Source organism: Heteronotia binoei, chromosome 12 (assembly GCF_032191835.1).
Source record: "Heteronotia binoei isolate CCM8104 ecotype False Entrance Well chromosome 12, APGP_CSIRO_Hbin_v1, whole genome shotgun sequence".
In the NCBI taxonomy this organism is placed as follows: Eukaryota; Metazoa; Chordata; class Lepidosauria; order Squamata; family Gekkonidae; genus Heteronotia; species Heteronotia binoei.
This window is the reverse complement of record NC_083234.1, coordinates 77,153,244-77,166,446: the sequence shown is the minus strand read 5'-3', so window position 1 is coordinate 77,166,446 and position 13,203 is coordinate 77,153,244. Positions and strand designations below refer to the sequence as shown.

The following is a 13,203-nucleotide window of genomic DNA, read 5'->3' as shown; positions in this document are numbered from 1 at the left end:
CAACAGACACCCTGTGAGGTGGGTGGGGCTGGAGAGGGCTCTCACAGCAGCTGCCCTTTCAAGGACAACCTCTGCCACAGCTATGGCTGACCCAAGGCCATGCCAGCAGGTGCAAGTGGAGGAGTGGGGAATCCAACCCTCTTCTCCCAGATAAGAGTCCGCGCACTTAGCCACGACACCAAACTGGAGCTGTATAATTATTTCATTATATATTACAATATAATAATAGAAATAAAGTGCACAATTATATTATTCTAAAACCGTGCCCCGCCTCCCCAGTCCATGGGAAAAATTGTCTTTCATGAAACTGGTCCCTGGTGCCAAAAAGGTTGGGGACCCCTGGCCTAAAGCATCTCCGACAAATAATCATCCAGTTGCGTTTTGAAGACTGCCGATGAAGCTGCAAAGCTGGTTCCACCTCTGAACCACTCTGACCATAAACATTTTTTCCCCCTAATATCCAGCCGGTGCTTTTCTGCTTGTAATTTAAGCCCATTGCTTTGGGTCCTCTCCTCAGCTGCCAAGTGGAACAGCTCCTTGCCCTCCTCTAAATGGCAGCCTTTCAAATATTTAAAGAGAGCAATCCTGCCCCCCCCCCCTCAATCTCCTCTTCTCCAGACTGAACATTCCCCAGGCCCTCAGGCTTGGATGATTCAGTACAATTCAGCTTCACGTGTTCCACCCACTGTCAGGAGAGATCCTTTAACCAGAGATACTGGGGACTGAATTGGAGGCTTTCTGCATACAAAGCGGGTAGCCTCTCCCCTCTTTGCTTCCTTGAGGCATCTGCCTTCACCCACACCGCCAGGAGGGAAAAGTTCTTTTTATCATCCATCAGGAACCAAGGCGGCTTCATTAGTCTGGATGGAGGTTTGCACGTCGCTTCTCCTCGCAACACACAGAAACACCAGGACTGCCCTCTAGGCAACTCACCATAAGACTGGGAACAGGATGGCCCCGCAGCACAGCAAGTCCACCAGGAAAAGGATCTCTTTCCACAAACTGTATTCTGTTGTGCCTTCTTCTGTTGACTCTATGATGATGTAGGCCACGTTCGCCAAGACCTTGTGTGGGGAAACAGGAAGGCATTCTAAGTACACAGAAAGGAAGGCAAAGAAGGCAAAGAAGGCACAAAGTGTCCAGCCATTCTGCAGGAGCAGAAGATAAAGATATTTGGCTTAGAATACAGGCTGCTGAGAATCTCCATTTCCTTACGTTTCTAGTCTTTATGGATACAGTATTCACTGTGTGGAAACAGCACCTTAGAAGTCAGAATAATTGCTGGGAACAAAACGAGCAGTTGCTGCGGCTTATGTGCTATGTAGACTTTCTCAGCCTTCGCCACAGCCCAGGCCAGCCTGATCTCATCGTATCTCAGAAGCTAAGCAGGATCAACCCTGCCTAGTGTTTGGATGGGAGACCTCGCAAGGAACACAAGGCAGCGGCAAACCACCTTTCTCCGCCTCCTGCCTTGAAAACCCCACGGGGTTGCCATCTGTTGGCTGTTACTTGATGGCCCTTTCCACCACCACAACTACACAGAACTGTACAATGCAAGACATATGAACATATGAAGCTGCCTTATACTGAATCAGACCCTCGGTCCATCAAAGTCAGTATTGTCTTCTCAGACTGGCAGCAGCTCTCCAGGGTCTCAAGCTGAGGTTTTTCACACCTATTTGCCTGGACCCTTTTTTGGAGATTCCGGGGATTGAACCTGGGACCTTCTGCTTCCCAAGCAGAGGCTCTACCACTGAGCCACCATCCCTCCCCTGCTCTCCAGGGTCTCAAGCTGAGGTTTTTCACACCTATTTGCCTGGACCCTTTTTGGGAGATGCCAGGGATTGAACCTGGGACCTTCTGCTTCCCAAGCAGATGCTCTACCACTGAGCCACCATCCCTCCCCTGCTCTCCAGGGTCTCAAGCTGAGGTTTTTCACACCTATTTGCCTGGACCCTTTTTGGGAGATGCCAGGGATTGAACCTGGGACCTTCTGCTTCCCAAGCGGATGCTCTACCACTGAGCCACCGTCCCTCCCCGACAGACTCACACAAGAAGACCCACCAGCCACCCCTTCTATTCGCTTTGGCTTCTCAGGTGCCTTGCCAATGAAAGGACAGGAGGATGCTTTCCACCCTCTCAGCTTCCTCTGGGGAAACTCAACTGAGTTCAGCTGGATTAACCGCCTCCCTTCCCCCCCCCCTCCTTGACAGTTATATTAATAAGCACAAAGGGCACAACAATGTAGAAATGTCACAGACTTCCGTCTTCCACCATGCAAAATCTAGACTGCATGGAGCAGGGAAGGCTCTGGCAAGCAGAACACCTTGACTCCGTGACCTACAGACCTTCTACTGTCAAAGAGCGCATCACCCTGCAAACCACCCACACATCTGTACTGAAAAGGGCTCCAGGAGTGTTCTGGGGCATGGCCCCACTCAGGCCTGGTCACTGCCCTAGTCTCCCCCCCCGCTTGGCCCTTGGGCCTTTGCATTGGGGAAGCTGCCTGTGACCAGCTCTCCCAACAGTTTCAGGCTGCATAGGGAAACTTCTGAAGGCGGAGAAAAGAGAGGTTTCAAACAGTGTTTCCCAGCACACGCCCCTCCTCCCCACACATCAGTATTCTGGGCTATGCAAAGTACTTTGCGTACCGAATCCATTTCAAGGTCCTGGTATTGACCTTCAAAGCCCTATATAGCCTAGGACCTACCTATCTGCGGGACCACCTTGCCCCACGTGTTCTCCAGAGAGCACTGCGATCAAGTTCTTAAAATCTTTCGGCTGTCCCTGGGCTAAAAGAGGCTAGGCTTACTTCCACCAAAGCAAGAGTCTTCTCCGTTGCAGCCCCAATACTCTGCAACACCCTCCCAGAAGCCATCAGGGCCCTGCAGGACTAATCGCAGTTCTGCCGGGCCTGCAAGACTGAACTGTTTCGGATGAGTATGACATCTAACAGGAGACGGCTGCCACTGCAGCTGGCTCTATCGCGCTTCAGTACTAACTGCCTAGGATCTGTACACGCTGAGAAGAAGAAGATGAAGATATGGGATTTATATCCCGCCCTCCACTCCGAAGAGTCTCAGAGCGGCTCACAATCTCCTTTACCTCCCCCCCCCCCAACAACAGACACCCTGTGACACCCTGTGAGGTAGATGAAGATATTGGATTTATATCCCGCCCTCCACTCCGAAGAGTCTCAGAGCGACTCACAATCTCCTTTACCTCCCCCCCCCCCAACAACAGACACCCTGTGAGGTAGATGAAGATATTGGATTTATATCCCGCCCTCCACTCCGAAGAGTCTCAGAGCGACTCACAATCTCCTTTCCCTTCCTCCCCCACAACAGACACCCTGTGAGGTAGATGAAGATATTGGATTTATATCCCGCCCTCCACCCCGAAGAGTCTCAGAGTGGCTCACAATCTCCTTTCCCTTCCTCCCCCACAACAGACACCCTGTGAGGTAGATGAAGATATTGGATTTATATCCCGCCCTCAACTCCGAAGAGTCTCAGAGTGGCTCACAATCTCCTTTCCCTTCCTCTCCCCTACAACAGAAACCCTGTGAGGTAGATGAAGATAATGGATTTATATCCCGCCCTCTACTCCAAAGAGTCTCAGAGCGGCTCACAATCTCCTTTCCCTTCCTCCCCCACAACAGACACCCTGTGAGGTGGGTGGGGCTGGAGAGGGCTCTCCCAGCAGCTGCCCTTTTCAAGGACAACCTCTGCCAGAGCTATGGCTGACCCAAGGCCATGGCAGCAGGTGCAAGTGGAGGAGCGGGGAATCAAACCCGGTTCTCCCAGATAGGAGTCCGCACACTTAACTACTACACCAAACTGGCTCTCCAGGAAGGAAAGGAAAATATATGATAAAGGAAAATATATGATAAAGGAAAATATATGATCCGCCTGAATAGATGAAGTAGCACCATTGCAATTTTATTTGATTGTTTTAAATACTGCTTATTGTTTATTGGGTATTTTATGCTGCTAGCCGCCTTGAGTCTGCATAGAATGGGTGGGATATAAATACAACGTAAATAAATCAAATAAATAAATACGTACATGAGTAGCCACGCATTGCAATCAAACTGCAAAAGGATGGCAGCACCAGTGTCAGTCTACCAGGGACCCACACAAATGGTGCTCCCTTCTTAGAGGGAAACTGTGGAGGAAGGGGGCAATAAATGCAATGGAGGGCACTGTAAGAAGTAAGGCTGGCCTTACCTGCAGCGGGATGACAATCATGAAGATTTTCTTGTCCTTGTCAGAAAGGATGTGCTTGATAAAGGCCCAGCCGGTGCCAATGAGGGCGATGGTGATGAACAGCAGGGCCCCCTTCAGCCTGGTTTATAAAACGAGAAGAGAGAGAGTGGCTTGGAATCATTTTATCGCTGGCCTTTTTACAGGTCGGAGGCCCCCAAGCCAGCTCTCAGGATGGAAAAGAACCCACTGAAGTGGCTGAACACAACAAAGAGGCAAGAGTCAGAAGGGTTGGATTCCAATAAATCTACTCCACTGGCATCTTGTGTCAAGAGAATGCCTGCCGAATGCATCTCCACTACAGGAGGGGAAACACTGGATTCTAACCCGACATACAAAGGAAACAGAACTGGTAGCCAAAAAGAGTTAAGCTGTAGTAAATGCTGAATTTGGACACTTGTCAAAAGAAGCCAGGGAAGTTGTTTCAAAGGCAGCGTGCCACTGACAAAAAGGCTGCCTGCAGATAACTCGCTGCCTGCAGATAACCCTACAGCTGCCACCTGTGCCAGTCAAGTGTCCCTTCTGCTAGAGGCGAGTGCCACCATTAGTGGAAAGGATCCAGCCCTGTCTTTGCTGTAAATGGGATGGCTGCATTTGTAACATGAGTGGAATGGAGTAAGCAAAGATCAAATGCGCTGATTCCGATGCATAGATTCTGACTTGGTACTATTTTGCATGCTTAATAACTGCCCACCAGCTATATGTAACTCTATTTACTGCACCCCATTTTATTGTCTGATGAAGTGTGCATGCACACAGAAGCTTACAGGCTGAATAAAACTTTGTTGGTCTTCAAGGTGCTTAAAAACAGTGAAACCATTTCCATTGCAAGTCTTGATGTCAAGCAACACTGAGCCAAGCCAGTCCTTGATGGGAACTGTGGAGTCAACATCCAGCCTCCCTGGATCTGGCTTACAGTTTGGCCTGTCCCACTTACAGGTGTGTGATGTAGTAGACCACGGCCCAGCCTTCGATGGGGAAGCCTTGAGTGGAGATGTAGTGGTAGTCGATCTGGAAAGCAAAAGTACAGGATCGCTCAGCATCTTTTCAATTTGCATCTGAATGTTTGACTCGACAGAAGACTGGGCAAGGAGTCAGTCTTCCCCAGGCCAGCCTGGCCAAAAGGTGAGCGATTAGTCAGGCGTTGCTACGAAGTAGCTTGAAGAGGACACAGCAAGTCACATAAGCCCTGATCCTTTTTGAGCCTACGAGCGCCTTTGGAACTCTAACACAGTGTGCTGGGTGCAGCCACAAAATGGAGGCAGAACCAGTCAAAAACTGGCTGTTGCAGCTTCTCTTCAGTCCCACAGCAAAGGTCTTTGTGCTGACTCTGAGTTGGCAGCTGCTGCCAAAGCAACATGTTTTGCAATTAAAAAAAAAAAAATCTGCACAGTCAGTCAGAAGCCTTGCTGCAGAAAAGCCCCACTCACTTTCTAAAAACACTTGGGAGGTACCAGGAAAGGTGCCGGCAGGAGCCTGGACACACCATGTGAGGGAACCCTAGGGTACAGGGACTGATGGCCAATATTTGGATAGAGCAGGAAGAGCATGTGAGCCCCTGCACTGAATCCGCTGCAACTCCTGCCCTGTTTTCCTAAGAACATAAGAGAAGTCATGTTGGATCAGGCCAATGGGCCATCCAGTCCAACACTCTGAGTCACATAAGAACATAAGAGAAGCCATGTTGGATCAGGCCAATGGCCCATCCAGTCCAACACTCTGAGTCACATAAGAACGTAAGAGAAGTCATGTTGGATCAGGCCAATGGCCCATCCAGTCCAACACTCTGTGTTACACAGTGACCAAAAAAAACAGGTGCCATCAGGAGGTCCACCAGTGGGGCCAGGACACTAGAAGCCCTCCCACTGTTGCTCCCCGGCAAACACCAATAATACAGAGTATCACTTGCCCCAGACAAAAAGTTCCATCTATCCCTTGTGGCTAATAGCTACTGATGGGCCTCTGCTCCATACGTTCATCCAATCCCCTCTTGAAGCTATGCTTGCAGACGCCACCACCTCCTGTGGCAGTGAATTCCACGTATTAATCACCGTTTGGGTGAAGAAGGACTTCATTTTATCAGTTCTAACCCGACTGCTTAGCAATTTCATTGAATGTCCAGGAGTTCTCGTATTGTGAGAAAGGGAGAAAAGTATTCTTTCTCTACCTTCTCTATCCCATGCATAATTTCTGTCACTGGACACCAGCCAGCATCCAGCTGGAATGAAGAAACACCAAACCGCACAAAGCCCCTTTGGCTCAAGTTACTGCTCTTCCATTGTGCGCACACTTCCACATTGCCCCAAGTGAGCGCATGTTTCCACAGGGCCAATAATACAGTGGGAAGTTTGTACAGGGGTGCCTATCTCCTTTGGCTTGCATGGAAACCATGCATTTCAGCAACACCTTATACTGCCAGCACAATATAAGCAGAAATCCTTTGACAACACTGCTGCCTCTGATGTCGCCCCCAACGCTGTCTCTCTTAGGGATATTAACAGCAAAAGAGACGGGTGGGGAGGTTACTTACTGCGTGGAAGACCAAAGAAAGGGACTTGGTGAAAGGAAGAGCAGCCATAAGCCAATGAATCTTGAACACGTCAGCCCTGTAAGCAGGAGGCAGCAGAATTAAGAAGTAATCAGAGGCATAAAAGCGTAAGAACAACACAAAGGTACGCACTGCTTCTGCAATCGGGCATTTGAAGATGAAGCCATAAGATATCGAAGGTTCCAGAAGCCGGAAGCAAAAGCAGCCCCTGGCGTCGCCTGAAATGTTCGCTTACAACAGTACAGGAAGCAATTTGCAAGGTACTCGAGTACTCATATTGCAACACAGCATGTCTCCCAGCATTTGGTCCCTTATCAACCTCTGATTGCTTTGCTTCTTGCAATGCCAACAGGGGATAAACTTTAGGGTAGTCAGTTGGCCCCCAATATTCTGCACTTGATCTCCCCAAATCTGAGGTTGTGGGGGGTTTAGTGGCCCTTTAGAGAGTCAGTTTGGTGTATTGGTTAAGTATGCACACTCTTATCTGGGAGAACCGGGTTTGATTCCCCACTCCTCCACTTGCAGCTGCTGGAATGGCCTTGGGTCAGCCATAGCTCTGGCGGGAGCTGTCCTTGAAAAGGCAGCTGCTGTGAGAGTCCTCTCAGCCCCCCCACCCCACAGGGTGTCTGTTGTGGGGGAGGAAGGGAAAGGAGATTGTAGGCCGCTCTGAGTCTCTGATTCAGAGAGAAGGGCAGGGTATAAATCTGCTTCTTCTTCTCATGGCAGTGAACCCATACTTGGAGACTCGCTACCTTAAGGACACCTGGTAACTGAGGGGAAAGTTTATAGTTCAAAACAAACCTGATTTTCCCTCCAAATCACAGAAAGTTATATGAGTTCCCTCAGTAGGTAGAGAAGACCAGCCGCACAAGATGTGTGACGCTACAGAGCGCAAAGAGAAGTAAGATCCTGTCAAGAGTGACCTCAGAGTAGGAAAAGTGTTGCCAACCTCCAGGTGGTGCCTGGATATCTCCTGGGATTACAACTGATCTCCAGGAGACAAGGATCACTTCCCTTGGAGAAAATGGCCGCTCTTGAAGATGGGCTCTACGGCATTATGCCTCATTGAAATCCCCCCTTCAAATCTCCAGGGTCATCCCAACCCAGAGTTGGCAAGAACAGACCTTTCTCATGTGCTGAGTACAGAAGAAGAAAGGAGGAGGACAACGACATTGGATTTATACCTCACCCTTCACTCTGAATCTCAGAGCGGCTCACAATCTCCTTTCCCTTCCTCCCCCACAACAGACCCCCTGTGAGGTAGATGAAGATATTGGATTTATATCCCGCCCTCCACTCCAAAAAGTCTCAGAGCGGCTCACAATCTCCTTATCCTTCCTTCCCCACAACAGACACCCTGTGAGGTGGGTGAGGCTGAGAGGGCTCTCACAGCAGCTGCCCTTTCAAGGACAACCTCTGCCAGAGCTCTGGCTGACCCAAGGCCATCCCAGCAGCTGCAAGTGGAAGAGTGGGGAATCAATCCCGGTTCTCCCAGATAAGAGAGCTCTGGCTGACCCCAGGCCATTCCAGCAGCTGCAAGTGGAGGAGTGGGGAATCAAACTTGGTTCTCCCAGATAAGAGAGCTCTGGCTGACCCAAGGCCATTCCAGCAGCTGCAAGGGGAGGAGTGGGGAATCAAACTTGGTTCTCCCAGATAAGAGAGCTCTGGCTGACCCCAGGCCATCCCAGCAGCTGCAAGTGGAAGAGTGGGGAATCAAACTTGGTTCTCCCAGATAAGAGAGCTATGGCTGACCCAAGGCCATTCCAGCAGCTGCAAGTGGAGGAGTGGGGAATCAAACTCAGTTCTCCCAGATAAGAGAGCTCTGGCTGACCCAAGGCCATCCCAGCAGCTACAAGTGGAGGAGTGGGGAATCAAACTCGGTTCTCCCAGATAAGAGAGCTCTGGCTGACCCAAGGCCATCCCAGCAGCTACAAGTGGAGGAGTGGGGAATCAAACTCGGTTCTCCCAGATAAGAGAGCTCTGGCTGACCCAAGGCCATTCCAGCAGGTGCAAGGGGAGGAGTGGGGAATCAAACCTGGTTCTCCCGGATAAGAGTCCGCGCACTTCACCACACACCAAACTGGCTCTCAAGAGCAGGCTGCATCTCAACCACGTATAAATGCCTGAAAGGAGGAATAACTGCCTCCTTCCGGAACGAGCCCTCGTGAGGCCGTACAGAACACGAGCCTGACAGTGTCCAACTCGCAGCACTCACCTGCGTTTCCGAAGGATGTGGATCCACACGACTCCAGAGATGAAGAAGAAGAGCGCCATTGAAACATAGAGCTTGGGGAGAGGTATTTCTCCTGCCGAGAGGTAGCTGCCGGGGTTCTTCTCGTGAATCTGTATCTGAAAGCCAAGGAACAGAAAACGGGAGTTTTTGCAGCACCTGAAAGACTAACAATACTTGGAAAAAATATCCTCTTACACTTCGCAAGCGCACACACCCAAATCCCAGGAAGCCTTTGTGAAGCTATGGTTTCCTATTGTTACATACCCCTCTGACCTTGACATTTTGCCAAAGAACAAATTTTATTATAATCTGGTGTTTTTTCTAAAAGCAGTGACACCCCTTTACGGTTGCATTTTGGCTTTATTGTGAATATGGTTTTTTTGTTTGTTTGCTTTCCCCCTTGCCCCTTCCTTTTCTGGGAAGTTAGTTCACCCCGTGCATTCCATGCATTCTTGTCATGATCCTGGGCCTAGCGAGGCCTGCAGGCCCCAGGGAAGCCTGCTTAGGAGTTACTGGGAAAAGCCTACATCTCCCAGGATCCCCTCTGATTGGGTAGCGAGGGTTTTGGCGGGAAACAGGCCCAGAGAGGGGTGGGGCCTGGGAAGAGACTATAAAGGCCAAGCCCAGGAAGTGGGGGTGCTTTCCCTGGAAGGCTGAGCTGGAGTTAGGCTGTTGCCTGGAGAGCAGGAAGCAAGGGAAAGACCCTCACCCAAGGGCGGGGAGGTAAATGTAGTACTAGAGTAGGGACTATAGAGATAGACGCGTTAGGGCATTTGTTTGTTTTCCCTTCACCCTTTTACTGGTTAATGCACCTTGTTAATTTCTATTGCACTAAAATAAACCTTTTTGTTGTTGTTCACTCTGCCTGGTCCTCACGCCTGTTATTTGGCCTAAGCTACAGGAGGCCTGAAGGGTTTGGGAGGGGACTCTGGGCCTTCTCTCAAGGGGGACCTTTAACTCAGAGTGGTGGCAGCACTTAGTAAGCTGAGTTCTTCTGAACTCTGTCAGTGCTCCCCTCAGTCACCATGGCTGGCAGCCATGGCTAGACTGCTCCTCCATGAACGTATCTAACCCCCTTTTCAAGCTGCCTGTTCCTGTGGCCATCCCCGCATCCTCTGGCAGCAAACACCACATTTTCATCCCTCTCTGTGCAAAGAAGCGTTTCCTTTTGTCCGTGCTAAATCCTGCAAAGTTTCTGCAGAAGTTTTGAGGCGCTCTTGACAAGACACCTCCTACCCTGCAGAGGGCAGAGTGAACAAGGGGCGGGGGCTGACCCCAGCCAACCAGCACCCTCCATAGCAGAGCTGTCGGCACCCATGGCTCCCTGCAGCTGCTTGTTTGCTCAGAAGGGCAGGTACGGAGCAGCACAGTCCTCTTCATATGAACATGAACATATGAAGCTGCCTTATACTGAATCAGACCTTCGGTCCATCAAAGTCAGTATTGTCTTCTCAGACTGGCAGCGGCTCTCCAGGGTCTCCAGCTGAGGTTTTTCACACCTATTTGCATGGAACCTTTTTAGTAGGAGATGCCAGGGATGGGTCAAGATAGTCCCCTGTGCAAGCACCAGGTCATTACTGACCCATGGGGTGATGTTACATCACGTCTTCTTGGCAGACTTTTACATGAGGTGATTTGCCATTGCCTTCCCCAGTCATCTACACTTTTCCCCCAGCAAGCTGGGGACTCATCTGACCCACCTCGGAAGGATGGAAGGCTGAGTCAACCTCGAGCTGGCTACCTGAACCAGCTTCTGCTGGGATCGAACTCAGGTCGTGAGCAGAGGGCTCCGACTGCAGTACTGCAGCTTTTCCACTCTGCGCCACAGGGCATAAGGGCCCCGGCATCTGCCCAAGGATGCCGAATCCTTAACGGTGGGCACTTGACTTGTTCCCCGTCAAGACTGAGTCGGAAAGACTTGGTTAGAAAGGGAGACTGCCAACTCACGTCCAGGCTGAAAGGATCATTCAGTACATTCTTGTCAGCGCACTTGTGGAAATAGAGGGTGTAGAGGCCTTCCTGGCTCTCCGAGACGTTGAAGTGAAACTGAGAAACAAGCAGACGAAAAGTTAATAGCTTTGCACAACACCCTTACCTCCAAACAGGCCCGCCTCCCAACTGCCTATTTTAAGATCATTATGCTCCTCAGATAACAACTTATTGGTGATCCCTGGTCCTCAAGCTATCCGGCTGTCCTCAACTGGGGCCAGGGCCTTTTTGGGCCTGGCCCCAACCTGCTGGACTCTTCCAAAAAACACCAGGGTCCTGATGGATCTCATGCAATTCCGCAGGTCCTGCAAGGCAGAGATGTTCCACCAGGTGTTTGGTTGAGGGCAGCGATGGCTTCCATCATGGCTGGGAGCCTTCCCTTGCTCTCCACCCCTCTGACTGATCCAATTCCTCTTCCCCACCTCTACAAGGCGCCCACAAGCGGGAAGTGGGAGGGAACTGCAAATTTCGCCAATTGATTTGAAACTAATGTGTTATATGTTATGGTTTTATTGCTTTTATAGCACTGTACGTCGCCTACAGCCCCACAGCTGTGGGGATCAGGCAATTCATAAATATAATATAATAAATAAGATGCAGGACCACCCCCGGCTGTCAGCTGGTTTCCAGGCTCCACTGGTGACCTTTAGCACCGCAAATGGTCTGGGCCAAAGTTTTTAAAGACCTGCCCACTCCTATCAGAGCCTACCCAGCAGTTAAGGTCTGCTGCTCTGGGGAGTGACAATCAGAGATAGGACCTTTTTGGTGATGGTGCCATAAACTTAGATCGCCCTCCTAACAGCAGGATGCCTGCTGCCATGCTTATGATACTACCGGCGCCGTGTGAAAACTTGGTTTTCTTTTGCATTTGGCTACTGTCTCTCCTCTCCAACACCACCTTAGTCTGCATGTTTCTGGCCCAAGCTCTGGTCTGCTTTCAATGCAACCGGCATATTTTCAAGACCGTACCCCTCTGGTCTTGCAGAAGTTAAAAGTTCATGTTTCCTTTGCTGCTGCTTAATGTGGGTTAACTGGTGCCTTCCCCAATTTTATTGTTACACATTTTCCATAAGCCACCCTGTGGTGTTGTTGTTTTTAATTGGAGAGGTGACTCATGCATATTTTAAGCTAACAAAAGAAAACCTATGGGTTCGGAAAGGGCACTGAGAACTGTGAAGTACTGTAGAAACTGGACCAAAAGCTTTAGGGAACGGAGGAGGAGGTTATGGCACAGAGGGGCAGAAGGGATGCGTTGGGAGGACCCTCCATAGACATTTCCTGCACAAACCACAGCCAAGGGGAAGAGATTGGATTTTTACCCCACCCTTCACTCAGAGTCTCAGGGCGGCTTACAATCTCCTTTCCCTTCCTCTCCCCACAACAGACCCCCTGTGGGGTAGGCGGGGCTAAGAGTGCTCTTTCGAGAACTAAAGGAGTGGGGAATCAAAGCTGGTTTTCCCAGACTGGAGTCCGCTCACTTAGCCACTACACCAAACTGGCTCTACCGCCAAGGGAAAAACCCACCTCGAAAGAAAGGCCACCTGGTATGTTCTGGAAGGGATGCGATTTCTCAGCAGCCACCTGAGGCAAGACAGCAAAGCAAGATCAGCTTCTTCCAACTCACTGCAAATGGGTCAAATACCACAGAGGAAAGTTAACTGCACAACTGAAAAAGGCCACACTTCCCAAGGGTGGTCCGAGACTCTTGCACACTTCCATCCAGGACCTCCTTGTGCATGTGCACCCTCTGAGATGGCAGGGAAGATGCCTCTGAGGGACAGCGTGCTCATTCTCTCTGCCTAATGATGCCAGGGAGAGGGCAGACCGGCTCACCGACTAGCCGGGCTGAGCTTTCATGCCTGTCCTGACAGAGCAAGGAGACGGCTGAAGCCAGAGCTGAGAGTAGCAAAAAAGAGAGAGAAAGCCTGGGGGTAAGCAGCCCAAAGGAGTGTCCTTCCTAGGCCAGTGGACTTGGGAAGGGGACAACTCTGCTTGGGATGGCACCACTCCCTCCCTCGGTGGGCAGGTTTCCTTTTTAGCAGGAGCCCCGTTCCGAAGCAACCGGGGGAGGTGGAGCAGTGACATCAGCTTCTGCTTGCTGCAGCACACACAAGGTTCTCCTCTACTGCATGAGCAACAGCCAAGGGGAGGGCAGGAGTCTCCCCTTT

At 50.5% G+C, this 13,203-nt stretch overlaps 1 protein-coding gene across 1 annotated transcript in view; it reads right to left on the bottom strand.

Moving 5' to 3' along the window:
- The window catches only part of GPR107 (G protein-coupled receptor 107), a 79,193-nt gene that overhangs the window by 28,953 nt on the left and 37,037 nt on the right, over positions 1-13,203 (bottom strand). The window contains exons 8-14 of the mRNA XM_060250697.1: positions 12,560-12,616; positions 10,994-11,092; positions 9,029-9,162; positions 6,796-6,871; positions 5,203-5,276; positions 4,230-4,347; positions 934-1,064 (exon numbers count right to left, since the gene is read on the bottom strand). Coding sequence (XP_060106680.1) covers positions 934-1,064; positions 4,230-4,347; positions 5,203-5,276; positions 6,796-6,871; positions 9,029-9,162; positions 10,994-11,092; positions 12,560-12,616 — 689 coding nt within the window. The remainder of the gene's footprint in view (positions 1-933; positions 1,065-4,229; positions 4,348-5,202; positions 5,277-6,795; positions 6,872-9,028; positions 9,163-10,993; positions 11,093-12,559; positions 12,617-13,203) is intronic.